The 17,952-nt window shown below is 40.4% G+C and overlaps 1 protein-coding gene across 1 annotated transcript in view; it reads left to right on the top strand.

The window, feature by feature from the left end:
• The window catches only part of CSMD1 (CUB and Sushi multiple domains 1), a 1,526,452-nt gene that overhangs the window by 1,458,737 nt on the left and 49,763 nt on the right, over nt 1-17,952 (top strand). The window contains exon 57 of the mRNA XM_075202483.1: nt 12,114-12,296. Coding sequence (XP_075058584.1) covers nt 12,114-12,296 — 183 coding nt within the window. The remainder of the gene's footprint in view (nt 1-12,113; nt 12,297-17,952) is intronic.

Genomic DNA, 17,952 nt, shown 5'->3' with positions numbered 1-17,952 from the left:
TTCTTTAAACAGGTTTTGACCTGAGACCAAATATTTTTGAAGGTCTGACAAACAGTCTCTACAGCAGGAACTTGGGTGGGAGGGAGGGCAGGAAATTCCGGAAAAGACGGATGGTGACCGTAAACCACAAAGAGTGGAGTTTTAGAAGATGATTCATGATACATGTTGTTATGAGCGAATTCAGCCCATGGAAGCAAATCTACCCAGTTGTCTTGGTTGGCTGAAGAGAACATCCTTATAAAAGTCTCAAGATCTTGATTGACTCTTTCAGTTTGTCCGTTTGATTGAGGATGGTAGGAGGATGAGAGTGATAATCGGATACCCAAGGTCTTACAGAGAGCCCGCCAGAATCTGGAAACGAATTGCACTCCTCTATCTGAAACAATCTCGGAAGGACATCCATGAATACGGAAGATTTCTTTGATGAAATAATCAGCCAGAGTAGAGGAAGAAGGTAAACCGGTCAAAGGAACGAAATGCGCCATCTTCGAAAATCTATCCACCACTACCCAAATAGTATTGCACTTTTTACTAGGAGGAAGATCAGTAACAAAGTCCATACTAATATGGGTCCACGGCTTGGAAGGAATGGGTAGTGGTTGAAGCAAACCCACTGGAGTTCTGCGGGGAGTCTTAAACTGGGAAAACAATTCACAAGCAGCCACAAAATCTTTGACATCTCTCCTCATAGAAGGCCACCAGTAACTTCGAGAAAGAATTTCAAAAGTCTTGCGTTCACCAAAATGTCCGGAAAAGCGAGAAGAGTGAAACCACGAAAGGATTTTCTTCCTAAGAGCAGGAGGCACGAGGGTTCTCCCAAATGGTAGCACCTTAGTAGAAGAAGCAGCCAGAGAAACACATTTGGGGTCTAATATAGAGTGGTTAGGACCATCTTCAACGTCTGAGGACGTCACAAAAGCTCGAGATAGGACGTCTGCTTTTTTATTTTTCGCAGCTGGTTTGAAGGTTATGATTAGTTCAAAACGAGAAAAGAAAAGAGACCATCTTGCTTGACGAGGATTCAAACATTGAGCAGACTGTAAATATGACAAATTTTTATGATCAGTAAAAATTGTCACAGGATGACGAGCTCCTTCCAACAAATATCTCCATTCCTCTAATGCTACTTTTATAGCCAGCAACTCCTTGTCCCTGATGGTATAATTCTTCTCCGCAGGCAGAAGACCCCGAGAGTAAAAGGCACAAGGATGGAATTTTTGTTGCTCCGATCTTTGGGAGAGAATGGCTCCTAAACCAACATTAGAGGCATCTACCTCCAGGAAGAAGGGAAGCGTCACATCAGGCTGTCGAAGAACAGGAGCGGAGGAGAAGGACTCTTTGAGAAACTGGAAGGCTTGAAGGGCCTCAGAGGACCATTGTTTAGTATTGGCCCCTTTACGAGTTAGGGCCACAATAGGAGATGCAATCGAGGAAAAGTCTTGAATGAAGCGTCTATAGTAATTGGCAAAACCTAAAAAACGCTGAATTGCACGAAGAGTAGTTGGCTGAGGCCAATGTAATACAGCATTCACCTTTTCTGGATCCATCTGAAGACCAACTCCGGAGACACTATATCCCAGAAATGGAATCTGGGGCAAATCGAATGAACATTTTTCTAACTTGCAGAATAATGAATTTTTCCGGAGTCTGGAAAGGACCTCTGCCACATGTTGATGATGAGAAGGCAGGTCCTGAAAAAAGATTAATATGTCGTCCAGATAGACGACGACACAAACATATAACAAGTCCCGGAAGATCTCATTAATGAAACCCTGGAAAACAGCGGGGGCGTTACATAACCCGAAGGGCATTACTAAATATTCATAATGCCCGTCTCTGGTGTTGAAAGCTGTCTTCCATTCGTCACCGGACCTGATTCGAATTAAATTATAGGCACCATGAAGATCCAACTTGGTAAAGATCCGGGCTCCCTTGATACGATCAAATAACTCAGTAATTAATGGAATGGGATACCGATTTTTGATAGTTATGGCGTTAAGTCCACGGAAATCTATGCAAGGACGAAATGACCCATCCTTCTTTTTTACGAAGAAAAACCCTGCTCCCGCGAGAGAGGTAGAAGGTCGAATAAATCCTCGCTGGAGATTTTCTTTGATGTACTCAGATGTGGCTTGAGTTTCAGGTAACGAAAGTGGATACACACGACCCCTGGGAGGAGTCTTGCCAGGTTGAAGATCAATCGGACAGTCCCACGAACGATGAGGAGGAAGACGTTCAGACTGAATTTTATCAAATACATCGGCAAAAGAAGCATACTGAGGAGGAAGTCCCGGTGAACAAGGTGAAATGGAGGATTGCTTTATTTTGAGAGGAACGACTTGAGAGAGGCAACGATGATGACATTCAGGCCCCAAAGACGTAACTTGAGGAGTGTGCCAGTCAATCTGGGGAGAATGACGTTGAAGCCATGGAAGGCCTAATACAATCGGACTGGTAGTAACAGGAAGAATTAAAAATAAAATTTCTTCCTGGTGTAATACACCAATTTGAAGGGTTACTGGAGACGTACTCTGGGTGATGAGACCATTAATAATGCGTGATCCATCGATAGCAGTCACAGTAATAGGTATTTTCAAAGTAATCACTGGTAGAGACCATTGATTTACGAGGGATTTAGAAATAAAGTTTCCTGCAGCTCCAGAGTCAATAAGTGCTTGGGACATGAAAGATTTGGTAGCAAAGGAAACCGTAACATCAAAAGCAAAAACTTTTAATTTCGTAGAACATGGAGAGGACTCCAGGGACCCTAATTTCACCTCTCCAGAACTGGTTAGGGCCTGGCATTTCCCGATTTTTTAGGGCATGAATTGAGCATATGAGAGTAGAATCAGCACAATAGATACAAAGTCTATTTTTTACTCTTCGGTCCCTCTCCTCTGAAGTTAATTTGGAGCGACCTATCTCCATAGGTATCACCGGAGATGAAACTTGGCGAACTTGAGGGCTTGAGCGAAGAGGTGCTTTAAATGAAGTTGTTTTTTCAGACTCTCTTTCACGAAATCTCATGTCTACACGATGGCAAAGAGAAATCAATCTAGAGAAGTAGGTAATTCTTGAGTAGTCAGTGCATCTTTAATTTTATCAGAAAGCCCGTGCCAGAAGGCGGCAATTAAAGCTTCAGTGTTCCACTGAAGTTCAGAGGCTAATATCCGAAATTGAATGACGTACTGGGCTACAGTACAAGAACCCTGACGTAGACGGAGGATGCTGGATGCAGCGGAAATAACACGACCAGGTTCATCGAATACACTTCGAAACGTGGAAATAAATTTGCCACTATCTTGTAATAATGGATCATTTCTTTCCCACAGAGGGGAAGCCCATGCGAGAGCCTGTCCGGAAAACAAGGAAATGAGATAGGCCACTCTGGAACGATGAGTAGAGAAATTTTGAGGTTGAAGCTCAAAATGAACTGAGCATTGATTTAGAAAACCCCTGCATGTTTTGGGGTCTCCATCATATTTTGAGGGAGTAGGCAGGTGTAGCGTGGAAGCAGTAGACACCTGGGATGGCACTGGGGAAACGGAGGAAGGCACAGGAGCATCAACAGAAGCTGTGATATTTTGCGCAGACGTTCTTTGGGAGGCTAACGCCTGGTAACATTGCAGCAATTGTTGTTGGCGAACATCCTGTTGTTCAATACGGGTAACCAGATACTGCAGCATCTCTTTAGCTGTAGGTTCCGCTCCTGGGTCTGTCATGGCCTGATCTTACTGTCACGGGCACTGAGAGTTTTTGCACAGGATATCACCAGATGATGTTCTTACCAGAGTAATATAGCTGGTACTATGGTCCTCTGGTAGCAGGGTGACAACGGAACAGGAGAATCAGCAGATGGTGAGAGAATGCTCAAGGAAAGTCTATGACTAGCAGCAACTGGTAATGACTTAGATGTATGTACACGAGGAACCAGATGGACAAGTAAACGTGAGGAGAGTCAGTGGTCTGCGTACAGCAAGTTTTACCACTGCTATAGTGAGGAGGAATGTCCAGGAGTAGAGAGGAGGTAGTGAAAGTCAGTGGTCTGCGTATAGCAAGTTGTACCAATGTCTATAGTGAAGGAATGGATTCCAGGTGCAAGTAGGTAACGGGGAAGTCAGTGGTCTGCGTACAGCAAGTTGTACCACTGCTATATATATGTGAGGAGGGCACGAGGAGATGAATGGAATACTGAGGATACACGGGCACACGGAACTTGATCCCACGATGATAACCACAATACAATAATAACTGACAAGCGCTGCTTGAAGTATACAAAAGTCACTATAGAGATCCAGGTAATAGGAAACAAAGTCAATAGTAACAATAGTCTCAGTAGATGGAAGACTCCGGAGATGAACACAACACAGTCCAGGTGGATATGCAATACAATAGCAAAGTCAATGGAAAGTATGCATACCGCGGTTCAGGAGAGCAGGCTGTCAAGGAGACGTGCAGGGATACCTGAACGGATGAACGCCGGCAGGAGGAGAGACCACTGGATGATGGAAGCGGTAATCAGGTTGGTGCAGCGCACGGAAGTTAACCGGAAATCAACGGAGCAATACTCAGGAAGCAGTAGTAAGCAAAACTGGAAACATGATGAACACGGGAGAGTTGAGGCTGTCTGGTATCCGGCAGTAGAAGCGGAGGGAAGGCACGCTGAACATGGGAGAGTAGAGGCGGTCGGAATCCGGCAGCAGAAGCAGGTAGGAATCAGTGGAGAGCTAACACGATGAACACAGGAGAGTTGAGACGATCTGGAAACCGGCAGGAGTAACGGAGGCAGCGGAGAGCAGACACGCTGAACACAGGAGAGTTGAGGCGGACTGGAATCCGGAAGCAATAGCAGATAGGAATCAGCTGAGTGCAGACACGATGAACACAGGAGAGTTGAAGTGGTCTGGAAACCACAATCAAAGTAGACAGGAATCAGCTGGAGCTGAATACACGAGGAAACACAGGACCACCTTCAGAGGCTCATGGGGAATGAGACTCCAAGATCAGGCAACCAGGTAATGATCACAGGTGGTTTAAATAGGGAGGGTTGCCTGATCATCCAATCAATTAAAAGCAACAGGTACTGAAGGTTTCATAAGGGCTGCACATGCGCAGACCCTCAGGATGGCGGACGGCCACGGTTCCTGAACACAGGAGAAATGGCACTCACCGTCCGGTGAGTGTCAGAAGCATGAATCATACAGCAGACAATGAGTCACAACTATCACCACATGACTGTGGAAGGAATTAGCGGAGGTCAGCGATGCAGGCACAGTAGATACTGAGAGATGATCACAGCAATTACCAGTAACGAGTGGACCAGATGAGCAGAGATCAGTGGTGTCCAGGTATGCAGCAAATGATGAGCTACAGCTTACCACAGGGATGTGGGATGAATCAGCAGTAGTCAGCGGTGGGTGCAGAGTAAGTAACGGGCATTGATCACAGTGATTACCACGAATAAGTGGAACAGATGAGCAGAGATCAGCGGTATCCAAGTATGCAGCAAACGATGAGCCACAGCTTACCACAGGGATGTGGAACGAATCAGCAATAGTCAGTGCTGCATGCAAAGTAAGTAGCGGGCGTTGATCACAGAGGTTACCTCGAATGAGAGGAACAGATGAGCAAAGATCAGCGGTATCCAAGTATTCAGCAAACGATGAGCCACAGCTTACCACAGGGATGTGGAATGAATCAGCAGTAGTCAACGGTGCATGCAGAGTAAGTAGCAGGTGTTGATCACAGTGATTACCACGAATGAGTGGCACATATGAGCAGAGATCAACGGTGTCCAGGTATGCAGCAAACGATGAACCACAGCTTACCGCAGGGATGTGGAACGAATCAGCAATAGTCAGTGCTGCGTGCAAAGTAAGTAGCGGGCGTTGATCACAGAGGTTGCCTCAAATGAGAGGAACAGATGAGCAAAGATCAGCGGTATCCAAGTATGCAGCAAACGATGAGCCACAGCTTACCACAGGGATGTGGAATGAATCAGCAGTAGTCAACGGTGCATGCAGAGTAAGTAGCAGGTGTTGATCACAGTGATTACCACGAATGAGTGGCACAGATGAGCAGAGATCAACGGTGTCCAGGTATGCAGCAAACGATGAACCACGGCTTACCACAGGGATGTGGAACGAATCAGCAGTAGTCAGCGGTGCGTGCAGAGTAAGTAGCGGGTGTTGATCACAGTGATTACCACGAATGAGTGGAACAGATGAGCAGAGATCAGCTGTGTACAGGTATGCAGCAATCGATGAGCCACAGCTTACCACAGGGATGTGGAACAGATCAGCAGTAGTCAGCGGTGCATGCAGCGTAGGTAGCGGCATAGATCATAAAGGAGAGGAGGCTGAAACAGGCCAGGTGTAGACTTCAAGAACCAGCAATGAAAAGGTGAAAGGAGGAGCCTTATAAAGGAGGACTGACCAATGGCTGCACAGGCCAAACACAGGTGAAGTAAGCACAGGTTCAAACCATAGCTGGCAACCTGCACAATGAAGGCAATTAAAGTGAGAGTCCATGTATTGAGGCTCGGGTGGAGATACCCGGAGAGCGGTGTGTGACAATGTGAAGAGCCATGTGCTTAATCACCCACTGATAACTCCATCTCTTCTGTTCCATAAACCCATTTCAGCCACTCCTGTAGGCTCTTCCAAAGTCACTGGAGATTCTAGACAGTATACAGTATTCTGTATACAGAAGGAACCTGAGAGGGGGCAGATGGAATGACCACTGAATAGAAATCATGGTTAAAGTAGAAGTCCTGCCTTAGGATGTTCTGTGACAACTCTGCCAACACAAGCAATTAGCACACTCTGATTCACTAGTGGTAGTACCTGGATGACAAGTGGAGTGATAGTCCCAGACCCTTGCAGAAGGCCCTCCAAAACTTGGCCACAAGCTGAACCCCTTAGTGAGAAACGGTCTCTAAGTGAAATCCATTCTGCTTGATGGACTCTTAGTTGAAAATCTGGGAGAATTGGAGTGCTGATGGCAAATTGTTTTTTAACTGTGAAGTGGACTTGCTTGGAGAAGTGATCACCAGGATGGTGATGTTACCTTGCAAGATGCGAAGATCAGGGATGAAATCCATGGAGATATGGGACCAGGGCCTCTGAATCAGGAGCCTGGAGGACAGGGTTCATGGCACTTGGTGCTTGCATGGGTAATACAGGATTGGATGAAAGAGATGACACCCTTCCTTATGGTCGACTACCAAAAATTCTTGAAGAGCAAATTGATTTTTTTCCTGATGCCAGGATGAACTGCCAACTATAAATCTGTTCCCCCTTGCAGCATCTGAAGCTGGGAGCCAGGGGGATCAAGTCAATTGCCTTTGGAGCATTGAGAGTCGTCGTAAGTGCTGCCATTTTGAGCTTGACACTATTCAGCAACACTGAAGAATTATCCACACCTATAAACAAGCCTGGAGGTATAACTTTTCCCCTTCATCATGGATCTCTCAATAGATAATTGCCGGTAGAGTGTATCAGCCTTGACGTTGCTGGATCCAGGTTGGTATGTTATGATGAAGGCAAACCTGGATAGGAATAGTGCACACCGTGCCTGCCAAGAGTTCAATTTCTTTGACCCCTGAATATATTTCAGTTTCTTTTGGTTGGTGAGGAAAGACCTCAAGTTGCCACCAATCAGTGAGGGCCATGATGTGTTGCAACCCCCAGTTTCCCACATCGTGGTTAATCTTGGTAAAGGAGAACTTCTTTTAAATTACAGTGGTTAATGACATCATTATAGTCAATTTAGGATAGTATGGGGTTGTGTTCCACAATCTGAGGAGCCAACTTTGTGTGTAAAGGCCCAGCCGGGGCCATGATACTGAAAGATGTGCACTGAGATGAAGAGTAGATTCTAGGTATCAAAAGTTTGTAGTGTCTGTGTAGTCCATTTGTGCTTAGGAGTCCCCTGTTTGGTATAGTGGTTCTAACGCTTACAACTCTTGATAAATTCTGGATAAAACATCTTTAGTTGTTGCTAATCCCACAAATCCCTGGCTCGCCTTGGTCTCTCTGGGCACTGGCCAATGGAGCACAGGAGAGGGCTTCTCCAGTTCCATTTCTATGCCAAGTGCTGAAATGATATGTTGCAAGAATGTCCTTTTGGACTGGTTGAAGGAACACTTGTCCATCCTAGTAAATAGTCAATTATTCAGGAGCCTCTGCAATATCTCTTTTATGTGGTCATGAACTTTCTCAAGTGTGCTGGAGAAAATAACCATATACATGATGTGACATACATGACTGATGTCTCCGGTAGGTTCCTAAAGAAGGAATCTTCATATGCTTGGAAGACAGCTGGGGCACTTCACAGACCATATGGCATGACCTGATATTTGTTGTAGCCATCCTTCACATCCCCCCCTTCCAAACATGGATTAGATTTAGCTTGTAGGCCCCATGCAGGTCCAGTTTGGCAAAGACTGTAGACTGATGGAGCATTTTGAATAGTTCCAAGATCAATGGGAGGGGATACTAATTATTGATTGTGACTTCTTTGAGCCTACAATAGTTGATGCAGGATCTTAGTGAACTGTTTTTCTTGGCTATAAAACAAAGCCCTGCATAGACCAGAGACCTGTACTCCATGCTAAGCCCTCAATTCAAATTCCCTGTATGTAGGTTTTCATGGCCCTTGTCTTAGGCTCAGACAATGGGATTTTCCAGCCCCTTGGTGGCATGGTACCATGTGACCAGCAGTCATTTGGGCAGTTTTGTTTTATATCTGGTAACCAAGGATTATTTCATAAATATGGGGTAACATTTATTTAATATAAGAGTGTTCTGTGCTTTTGAGTGGATGGCATTGTAGCTGCTGACTGATGGAGGTTAAGTTAGGGATCAATGCGACCGCTAGTCTTCCTCTCATGCCGCTCTTCTTGTGCCTCTCCTGTCTGCCTTGCCTTACACTCTCTCCCCTTCCTCTACAGAATCCTCATCAACCTCCTTACTCTCACCTATAAGTCCCTCTCTCACTCTACCGCTCCATATATCTCCAACCTTCTCTCCATACACACTCCCTCCCATCCTCTGCAATCGGCCAATGACCATCGCCTCTCCAACACTCTGATCAACTCTTTTACTCCTGAATCCAAGATTTCTCACGGGCTGCCCCCCTCCACTGGAATGACCTCCCTCGTTCTATCCAACTCTTCCCAAGTCTGTGCATCTTCAAACGGACTCTGAAAACTCACCTATTCTTAAAAGCCTAGCAACCTTCTGCCTATCCATCTCTCTTTCCTCTCTCATCCCCTGTCCCACTTATGCGCTCCCCTTGCCCTAGATCCTTTCCACTGACTCCCCCTTGTGCCTGTTAGCTGTTTACCCTTTCTTTAGATTGTAAGCTCTTACAAGCAGGACACTCTTCCCTTCTGTCTATATATTAATTTATTCTGCTCCAATTACATTGGTACTAGCTTTGCTTGGAGCTTTTGAAGTCTTAGTAGTACTCCTTCATTGTCCTGTGTTATACCTTGTATGGTCTACTTTACTGTTTAGAATCTGTACAACCCTGCCGAAATCTAATGGCACCTTAGAAATAATAATAATAATAATAATGATGATAATAATAATAAATTGGTTTTACTGGTGCAGTGCTTGCAGAGGTGTGGGTGTCAAAGGGTTGATATGTCTGTATGAACTGTAAAGAGGTGAATATGCTTATCTGGTTGTTTGTCTTGGGTTTGGTTTCTAAATGTGCAGAATGATTGCCAGCCTTCTGGATAGTTCTACTAATTGAGGTGTTGTTGGTTCAGATGAATATTCTTTGTGGGATAGTCCTTATAGGGAAGTTCTGGTGGATGCTTTGCACAAAAATGTTTCTGTTATCCTTGTAGTCAATGTCTTCTTTCTCTGTAAGGTTAAAGCTATTTTTTTGTTAGTCTGTAGCTCTATTGCACACTGTGTATATCTTGTAATGTTATGAGCTGGGAGTTTATAGCTATCAATGTTTATATCTAGTAGTAACTGTTGTTCTTTTGCAAAACAAAGTCTATAACCCACAATGTATATAGATCCTGGATTTAAAGCTTTTTTGCACACTGTCTATATTGTAGTTCATAATGTTTATAGCTGGAGTTATATAGCTCTCAATGTTTGCAGCTAAAAGTGTTTGATGTTTCTTTTGTAAAAAATGACTGTAGCCCAAAATGTAGATTTCTGCTGGGTTTATAGCTCTTTACACATTGTTTATAGCTTGTAATGTTTATAAGTGGGAGTTTATACCACCAACATGTATATAGAGTGGTTGTAGTTCTTTTGTCTAGCTTGCAACATAAGAACAAAATGTTTATATTTTCATATTAATAAATTGTCTTCATCCAAAATAAAATATCTTTGACAACCGCTTTATCCTTTAATTAATTGCAGAGGCCCTCTCCCCTGATAAATCTGTTTGGACCTAAGGCTGGTGGGTCCTCATACTGCTGTTGGGCCACATACTGCTCTACTCCTGTACCCCCTGATGACGGCAATCTGCTTGTGTGTAGAGTAGAGGGTGAGATAGTAGGTGGGAGGTGGGATAGAGGTGGTGCTCCTTTAAAAGCAGTTAGATTAAAATGCTTTGTTGTTAGATTATGGGGTTGTTCGCGGCTCTATAGCCATCAGTGGAACACAGAATGCATTGCACAGTCTTCACTTCTGGTTTGGTGGACCACATTAATTTATACATACAAGGGACATATTTATTTGTTTATTATGGGAGACCCTTATATTATACATTGTATCCTCTAGAATGTAAGCTCTCACAGGTAGGTCCCTCTCTGCTAGTGTTTACTTTATGTAATAATGTAATTTTGCAGGTTGTAATTATGTAAATTTGTTGTTTGTATTTACATCAATTTGTCACTTTTTTACTTTTGTTTTTTTGTAATTTTCTTGTATGTTCTAACCCCCTATGTATGGTGCTGCAGAAGTCTATTGGTGCCTTATCAATAAAAGATAATAATAATAATAATAATAAAAATAATAATAACAATTAACTGTGACACTAAAAGTCTGCTTATGCACTTGTGTCCATGTGCATTTACTAAACTGCGCTTTTAGCAAACCGCAGGTTTTCTTGTGATTTGATGTGCGGTTTGTAAACCATGCAATTTAATAAGCGCAAAACAGGACATCACAGCACATGCATCAAAACTGCATTGAATAAATTGGAAAATAATATTGGATACATTGAATAAATTATTCAATAGTAGTGTTCCCACTCAATAAATGAATAAATAACAGTATCCCTGGAAAATATTTTCAAATGTTGACAACAACGCATATATGTCATTTAGTGATGTGTTATGTACAGATTTCCTGTTCTGCAGTATACAGTTCACATTGTTTTACATCAGGTTTTACAAGGCAGTTTGCCCTAAACCACATGAAACTGCATGGTTTGGGCTAAACCACATGCGATTAGGAACAAACAGTAATAAATACTGCCGTTTGGGGATGACAACAAGTGAGGCTTGACAATTTGAAAAGCAACAAAAAAAAAACATTTTTTAATAGATCTCCCCCTTAGGGGCATATTCAATTGTTGGCGAGAACGCCAAAAATATCGCAGCGCGCGCACTATTACCGTCATTACAGTAATAGTGCGCATAAATACCGTTATTATGGTCGTTTTCTCGCTGGATTTCAGCTCGCGGCTCAGGGATTCAAAACAATTGAATTAGTGTCCTATGACTGTCAATGTGGATTCAACTGTGATGGATGAGAGAGGTACAGAGTTGAGGAAAATTATTTTTACTTATCAAAATAAAAATGTATTCTAGTACGCTACTAAAAGAAAGCCCTCTTTGTTCCCAAAACAGTATAAAATTCACATTAGTAAACTAAGAAGCTATATGCAGTTATGTTTTAAATATACAAATCAAAGCAAAAATTTGAATATTGGGATGAAATATCTCTTCTCTTGAAGTAAAGGATGAATGTCTTTATTTTTGTCATTTTAGTTATCTGCAACACTAATGTAAATCAATTACTTTTTATATACTGTATTTCCAATGCGCTTACATACATTTATGTTAACAAGTATTTTTGGTTTTTAATTGTTAATAAGGTAAATAATAAGTCATATTTTTAACTATATGATTTAAGGAAATAATCCTGGAATGTGTGGGGACCCTGGGATCCCAGCTCATGGATCTCGCCTTGGAAGTGAATTAAAAGTAAAAAGCATACTTCGTTTTCATTGCGAAATGGGATACACATTAATAGGATCTACAGAAAGAGCATGTTTATTAAATGGCTCATGGTCTGGAATACAGCCTTCATGTGAAGGTAAGTACTAACGGCATATTTCAAATAATATTACCCCAAAGAGTTTAAGTTGCTAAGATAAACTCTATTTAGCAAATAGACTTGCTACCATTTACATAAATTCAATTTAAGTTGCCGTTTATAGATATGTATCCATGTGGACACACTCATGATAGCAAAACTGATGCTTGGTACAAAGGGTTTAAGATAACCACACAGCTTAAATAAGAGCAAAAGAATAAAATGAAGTATGCATGCTAATTTTGCTCCTGCTATAAATATTTTTTTATGCAAACATACTGCTTCTTGGAGATCCAGCCCCTTTGTTGAACATCTTGTAGAGAATTCTGTGAGTACTTAAAAAATCCCTTTCAAACCAGCAAACCCACAATTTATATTCTTCAAGTGATCTTTTCTATGTTACTACAGATCTATCCAAACATGGGTACCTATACATATTACTATAGACACTCCATTTTCCTGATAGCCTGTTTGAATGTGTTTTTTCTTTCTTTCACTAAATGCATTACATTGCACCATATATTATACTGTATGCTATGTAGATGTATATGATATACAAATTAAATCCAACATTGAATTAATTATTTTCAGTTAAGAGCATACTTTCCAACTTTGGCAAGATTGAATCCGGGAAATCCAGGGAAAGGTGGGCGCTTGGGGAAGGGGTTTGCGAATTGTGTCATTAAGCCCCACCCCCCTTAACTTTCCAAACTGGATGAGATTCAGGAAGTTGCCCTGCTCTCCCAGGAGTTCGGGAAGACTCACAGAAATTCGGTAGTCTCCCGGATTTTACAGTAGAGTTGGCAACTATGGTTAAGAAATCTCATTTTGGACCTGAAAGCACTCTGATATTAATAGCTAGAACTGTTTCATATCTCTTGTAGAATTGTGTGATTGCTTTTGCCATCTTTTTCATGATTTTCCCTACAGATCATTATAAAAGATGGCTCTGAAAGATGGGTAGACAAGAATATGGTATATGTTAAGATTCAGGATTAGAATGGAGGATCCATGAAATGAAGGATACTGTGTTTAAAAAATTCTGGCAACATTGATTACATTTTATGGTATTAAGCTATCTGTCGGAACATGATGTCATGCGCTGGAAGGGAATGAACTAAATGCTATACTTGAATCAACTATCCTTTGTTCCCCACATCCAATATGTCTCCAAATCCTGTCACATGCACCTAAGAAACATCCCCAGAATATGCACATATCTCACACAAGAAGACACTGTAAAAACTTTAATTCATGCCCATATAATCTCCTGCATTTACTATTGCAATTCACTTCTTATTAGTCTTCCCCTAATAAGGTCTTCATTCCTACAATGCATTTGAATGCAGCTGATAAACTTATTGTACTTGCCAAACATATTGCTGCTGCTCCACCTTTCCTTACATTGGTTGCCTGCACTTTACTGGATCCCATATAAAATATCCAAAGCCATTAACAAAGCTGCACCAACCTACATCTCTTCACTTGCTTCAAAATATTTCCCAGTATCCTCCGCTCTGCCCAAGATCTCTGTCTGTCATCCACACTCATTACTGGCTTCCATTCCAGGAAACTGTTCTTTTCTGGGACTACACTTACTCTGTGGAATTCCCTCCCTTGTACAATGAGACTTTCCATTAATTCCCAAACTTTCAAGTGCACCCTGAAAACTCTTTAGACAACCTAATAAAATTCCTTAACCACCTTTTTAACTTCCTTAGGCTTTTTAAACCGATTACCACTCCTCTACACAGTTCATGCAAAATGTACTTTATTTTCTTTCTCAAACATGAATCTGACCGACTAACAAATATTACTGTGTGACTGGGTCATATTAGCACCTTCTCCCATTGTGATCTCACTGACACGATATGCAGTATATGTGTCACTTAAACTAATGCATCAAGCTCCTATTTTGCTATAAATTGTAAGGTAGCATGCAGTGCCCTCTTTGGCTGTCTATTAAATCTTTGTCTTATTTTATTATTGTTTTTATTCATTATAAATTGCAGTAGAGTCTGCTGTCTCTATATAAATCTTTGTTTATAATAACAATAATATTAATACTAATAATTTATTTATTTAACCAATGAACATTGCCCTTCTGGAATGAAATGTTATATGATTATCTAGTACACCACTATAGTACACCACTATACATAGTTAATACATATGCTGCAATAAAGGCATATGTATGGTTATCCATTTGGCTTCATGCATCTCTCAAATTCTTGTTGAGACATATAATTTATGTCAATATAAACCTTTATGTACTGCACTAATTTAATAAACATAAAGGACACATAGGGCCTAATTCATTAAGGAGGCAAACAAATTAGTAAGTTTTTTTCTCATGGCCAAAACCATGTTACATTGCAAAGGGTGCATATTAGTTTATTATTTTGCATATAAGTTAAATACTGGCTGTTTTTTTATCTAGCACACAAATACTTGATAGCTTTATTTTTACACTGAAATTGAAAGTTGATCTAGGATATGCCCCTCCCCAACTATAAATCTGTCCCCACATTTTAAACTTAACTCCCCCTCCAATGCAACATGGTTTTGCCAAGGTGCAAAGTTACTATTTTTTTTTTAATGAACCAGGACCAGAGTGTTAGTGTTTCTGATGTTTTAATCCTATTTATTTTAAGATTATTTTGCAGTGCATATTGCATAATGATCTACTCACAAATGGGCAGCTTGCAAATATCAGAAACTAGATTTTGCAATGCTCACATAATTTTTAAATGTGCTTAAAGGGGTGAATATAGGATCAACTTGAAATCATTTTCTATGCAAAAGTTTTCATTTAAATTAAAGCTTTGAGGTGACATTAAACATTACCTGAAATTTCATTTTTACTACATAAATTTCCATGGATATTGTACTGTGCAAATAACCCAATCTTTTTAAAATGATAAAATACCACAATTGTGACATTTTAACTAAATTAAGTCCTGATGTCCCAAGTCAAATAACATGTCACGATGGTAAAAAAAAAAAGAGTCATTCATTGGTTGAAATAAAAATAAAAGTTAATTTTCATAAAAGTCCAAATGAAAAACCAAACTTTTGTTATTTTGCCCTATAATGCAGAGTGTTGCTAAATGAGGTGCTAATATGTGCTGGAATGTCTGACCTCCATATTATACAAAACAAGTATGATATAATGTGAAGAGACAGGAACATAAAACAAAGTGCAGATACCGTTTTAGCACCTAGACAATCAACACAATATAGTACTGTCTGACAGCAAAGTTTAATTGCTATCAGTTATGCCTAAAGCCATCTTTTAAACTTCAGTTTTATTTTATTATTATTATTGTTAAATTACCAGGTGCTGAGAAGAATACATTCTCTTATTTTAATGAGTATGTCATTAGAGTTTAGGCACATTTCAAATAATGTCACACTATTTAAATTTGAGTCATTGCTGGAATCCTAAATATTAAAATAGTATTTTAACCTAGAAACAGACAGAAAATAGATGAGTACCTCGCAAAGTAAAATAAGTATACTTGTGCGCTGATCCAGTGTAGATGGAAATGTTTTCAAAAAGTATAATATATACTCAAATTCTAAATTATTACTGTCATACTGTCCAAACCTTCAGGCTTCAACTAAAGTGATATTTTGTTTTATATCTGGAAATAAAGCTAAAGTAAGGCATGCTAACAACATTTCCCACTGTTAGCTTTAATTGGCCACACAGAACAGAATGAATACCAATTTCATCCTTCTAAAATCAATTTAATGCTATCTGGAATTAGAACCTAAAAATAACACAAGTATTTTGATCTTAAAAAGTATTAAAATTTTATTATCATAAAATGTTTTGGCTTGCCTGCAAAAACTCAACTCAAGTGTAGTCTAGTTCTGTCGCTCCGGGGTGCTGAGCAAATAAGCTACCCCCCCCACACACAAAAAAAGCTATGGGGATTGGTGATTGCTAAATACACCCCAGGTTCCTGGTCAAGCTGAACTTATCATTTAAAATATATGCTGTGCTCTTGAAAATTTGGAATGGGTAATCAAATTATCATTGACACCTGTTACAAATGTGTCTATTTGTTTATAGTCATGCAAACTGTATCAGACCATGGATAATGTACACATATTCAGTATTCCTAAACTACCTGTTTACATAGTATATCTGTACATGGGTTAGCAAAAATTGTGCATAACTAACCATAATATACTTCCTGTGTCTGAAGTCAGCAGGCAATATGAAAATTAGGGGGAGACTGAAAGGGAGGGACGATGATGACATAACTTTAGAGGAAGGGTGGACATAAAATCCCTAGAGTGGGGGTCTTTCAAATGGGGAAAAACTTATTAATGAGTTTGAATGGTATAGTAATGTTATCTAACTGAAGTTAACATATAAACTATTGAATACTGGCCACTGATAAACAGGTGAACTACTTTATGAATTTATAATACATAAGTGGAAAGAAAGCTTTTATGAAAGTTATCCATTTTGTTATTCTCTGATATTAATAGTCATCCAAGATATTATTGTTTACTATGGGGGATATTTTAAGACATATGTCATGCATGCCAAAGAGGTACATACAGTGTACTTCATATTTGTTCATACACTGTCCTTGAACAATACTTACAGGTTATCGGCTATATTGCTCTTTTTTTCTACCCAATTCACCTCGTCCAGACATTACAATGCTAACAACACCCCTGCACCCGGCCCTGCCTCAGGAATAATAATTATAATAGGTTCAGTATATTCCACAATGGGGGCTGCATTATCCCATCTATGAGACATGTATTACAAAAAAAGCATATGATAAGTATTGCATTGACAGGCACATAACTAAACTTGGCTAGGGGGCACCACTGTATCCTCCCATGTCCTCAGCTCTGAAAAGAGCAGAGAGGAGGCCACTTCTGAGCGTGCCGGTCTTGCACTTGCTCCAACTGCACATGTGCAGTTCAAAAAAGGACTCTGCATAGCTCTTTTCAGATCAGAGAGGAGGCCTCGCGGATTGCTGTGGAGGTCAGCGGTAGCATTCCCAAAACCCCTCACCTCCGCGCCTTGTAGTGACCACAACCCCTACACCAACGGTAATTCTGCCACTGGCCATAAGATATACGAGTTAACAGAAAGTGAACATAATGCTATCTGGTTTACCCAGACCAATATGAAAATTAAAATTGCTAATGGTCTAACAATGTACACGTTCTTAAGTGCTTAATCCTGGTATTTACAGAATTTGCACTTTAATGAATGTCTACTATGTTAGGATTTTATCATTGTTTCTATTGCTTCATTAATTAGTTAAAGGCTTAAACCTTTAAAATCATTGCCTATTTCTCAGTGAGGTTGAAATGGACTAGTTAGTAACTAGAGCAGGAGATCCTAACATGTTATACTTAACTGTAATGCATAAACATTGTTGTTTAAAGCCTCCTGTGAAGTGCTCCATTTTAAAGAAGAGCAGTTATTTTGTACATATTACCATTCAAACAGGATAGCAAATTCGCAACAGGTGACCTTAGAACAATAATTGCCATTAATGAGCTGCTTTGGAATCCAAAACGTTATTTTTAAAGTGATAAAATTCATTAGGGCTACATTAGTAACTGTGCCATGGATGGTACTAATGAGATCCCTTGCTAGCCACTGCTACATATT

This window comes from Mixophyes fleayi, chromosome 3, assembly GCF_038048845.1.
Source record: "Mixophyes fleayi isolate aMixFle1 chromosome 3, aMixFle1.hap1, whole genome shotgun sequence".
Lineage (NCBI taxonomy): Eukaryota > Metazoa > Chordata > Amphibia > Anura > Limnodynastidae > Mixophyes > Mixophyes fleayi.
Note: the sequence above shows the minus strand (reverse complement) of the source record. Positions and strands in the feature narration are given on the sequence as shown.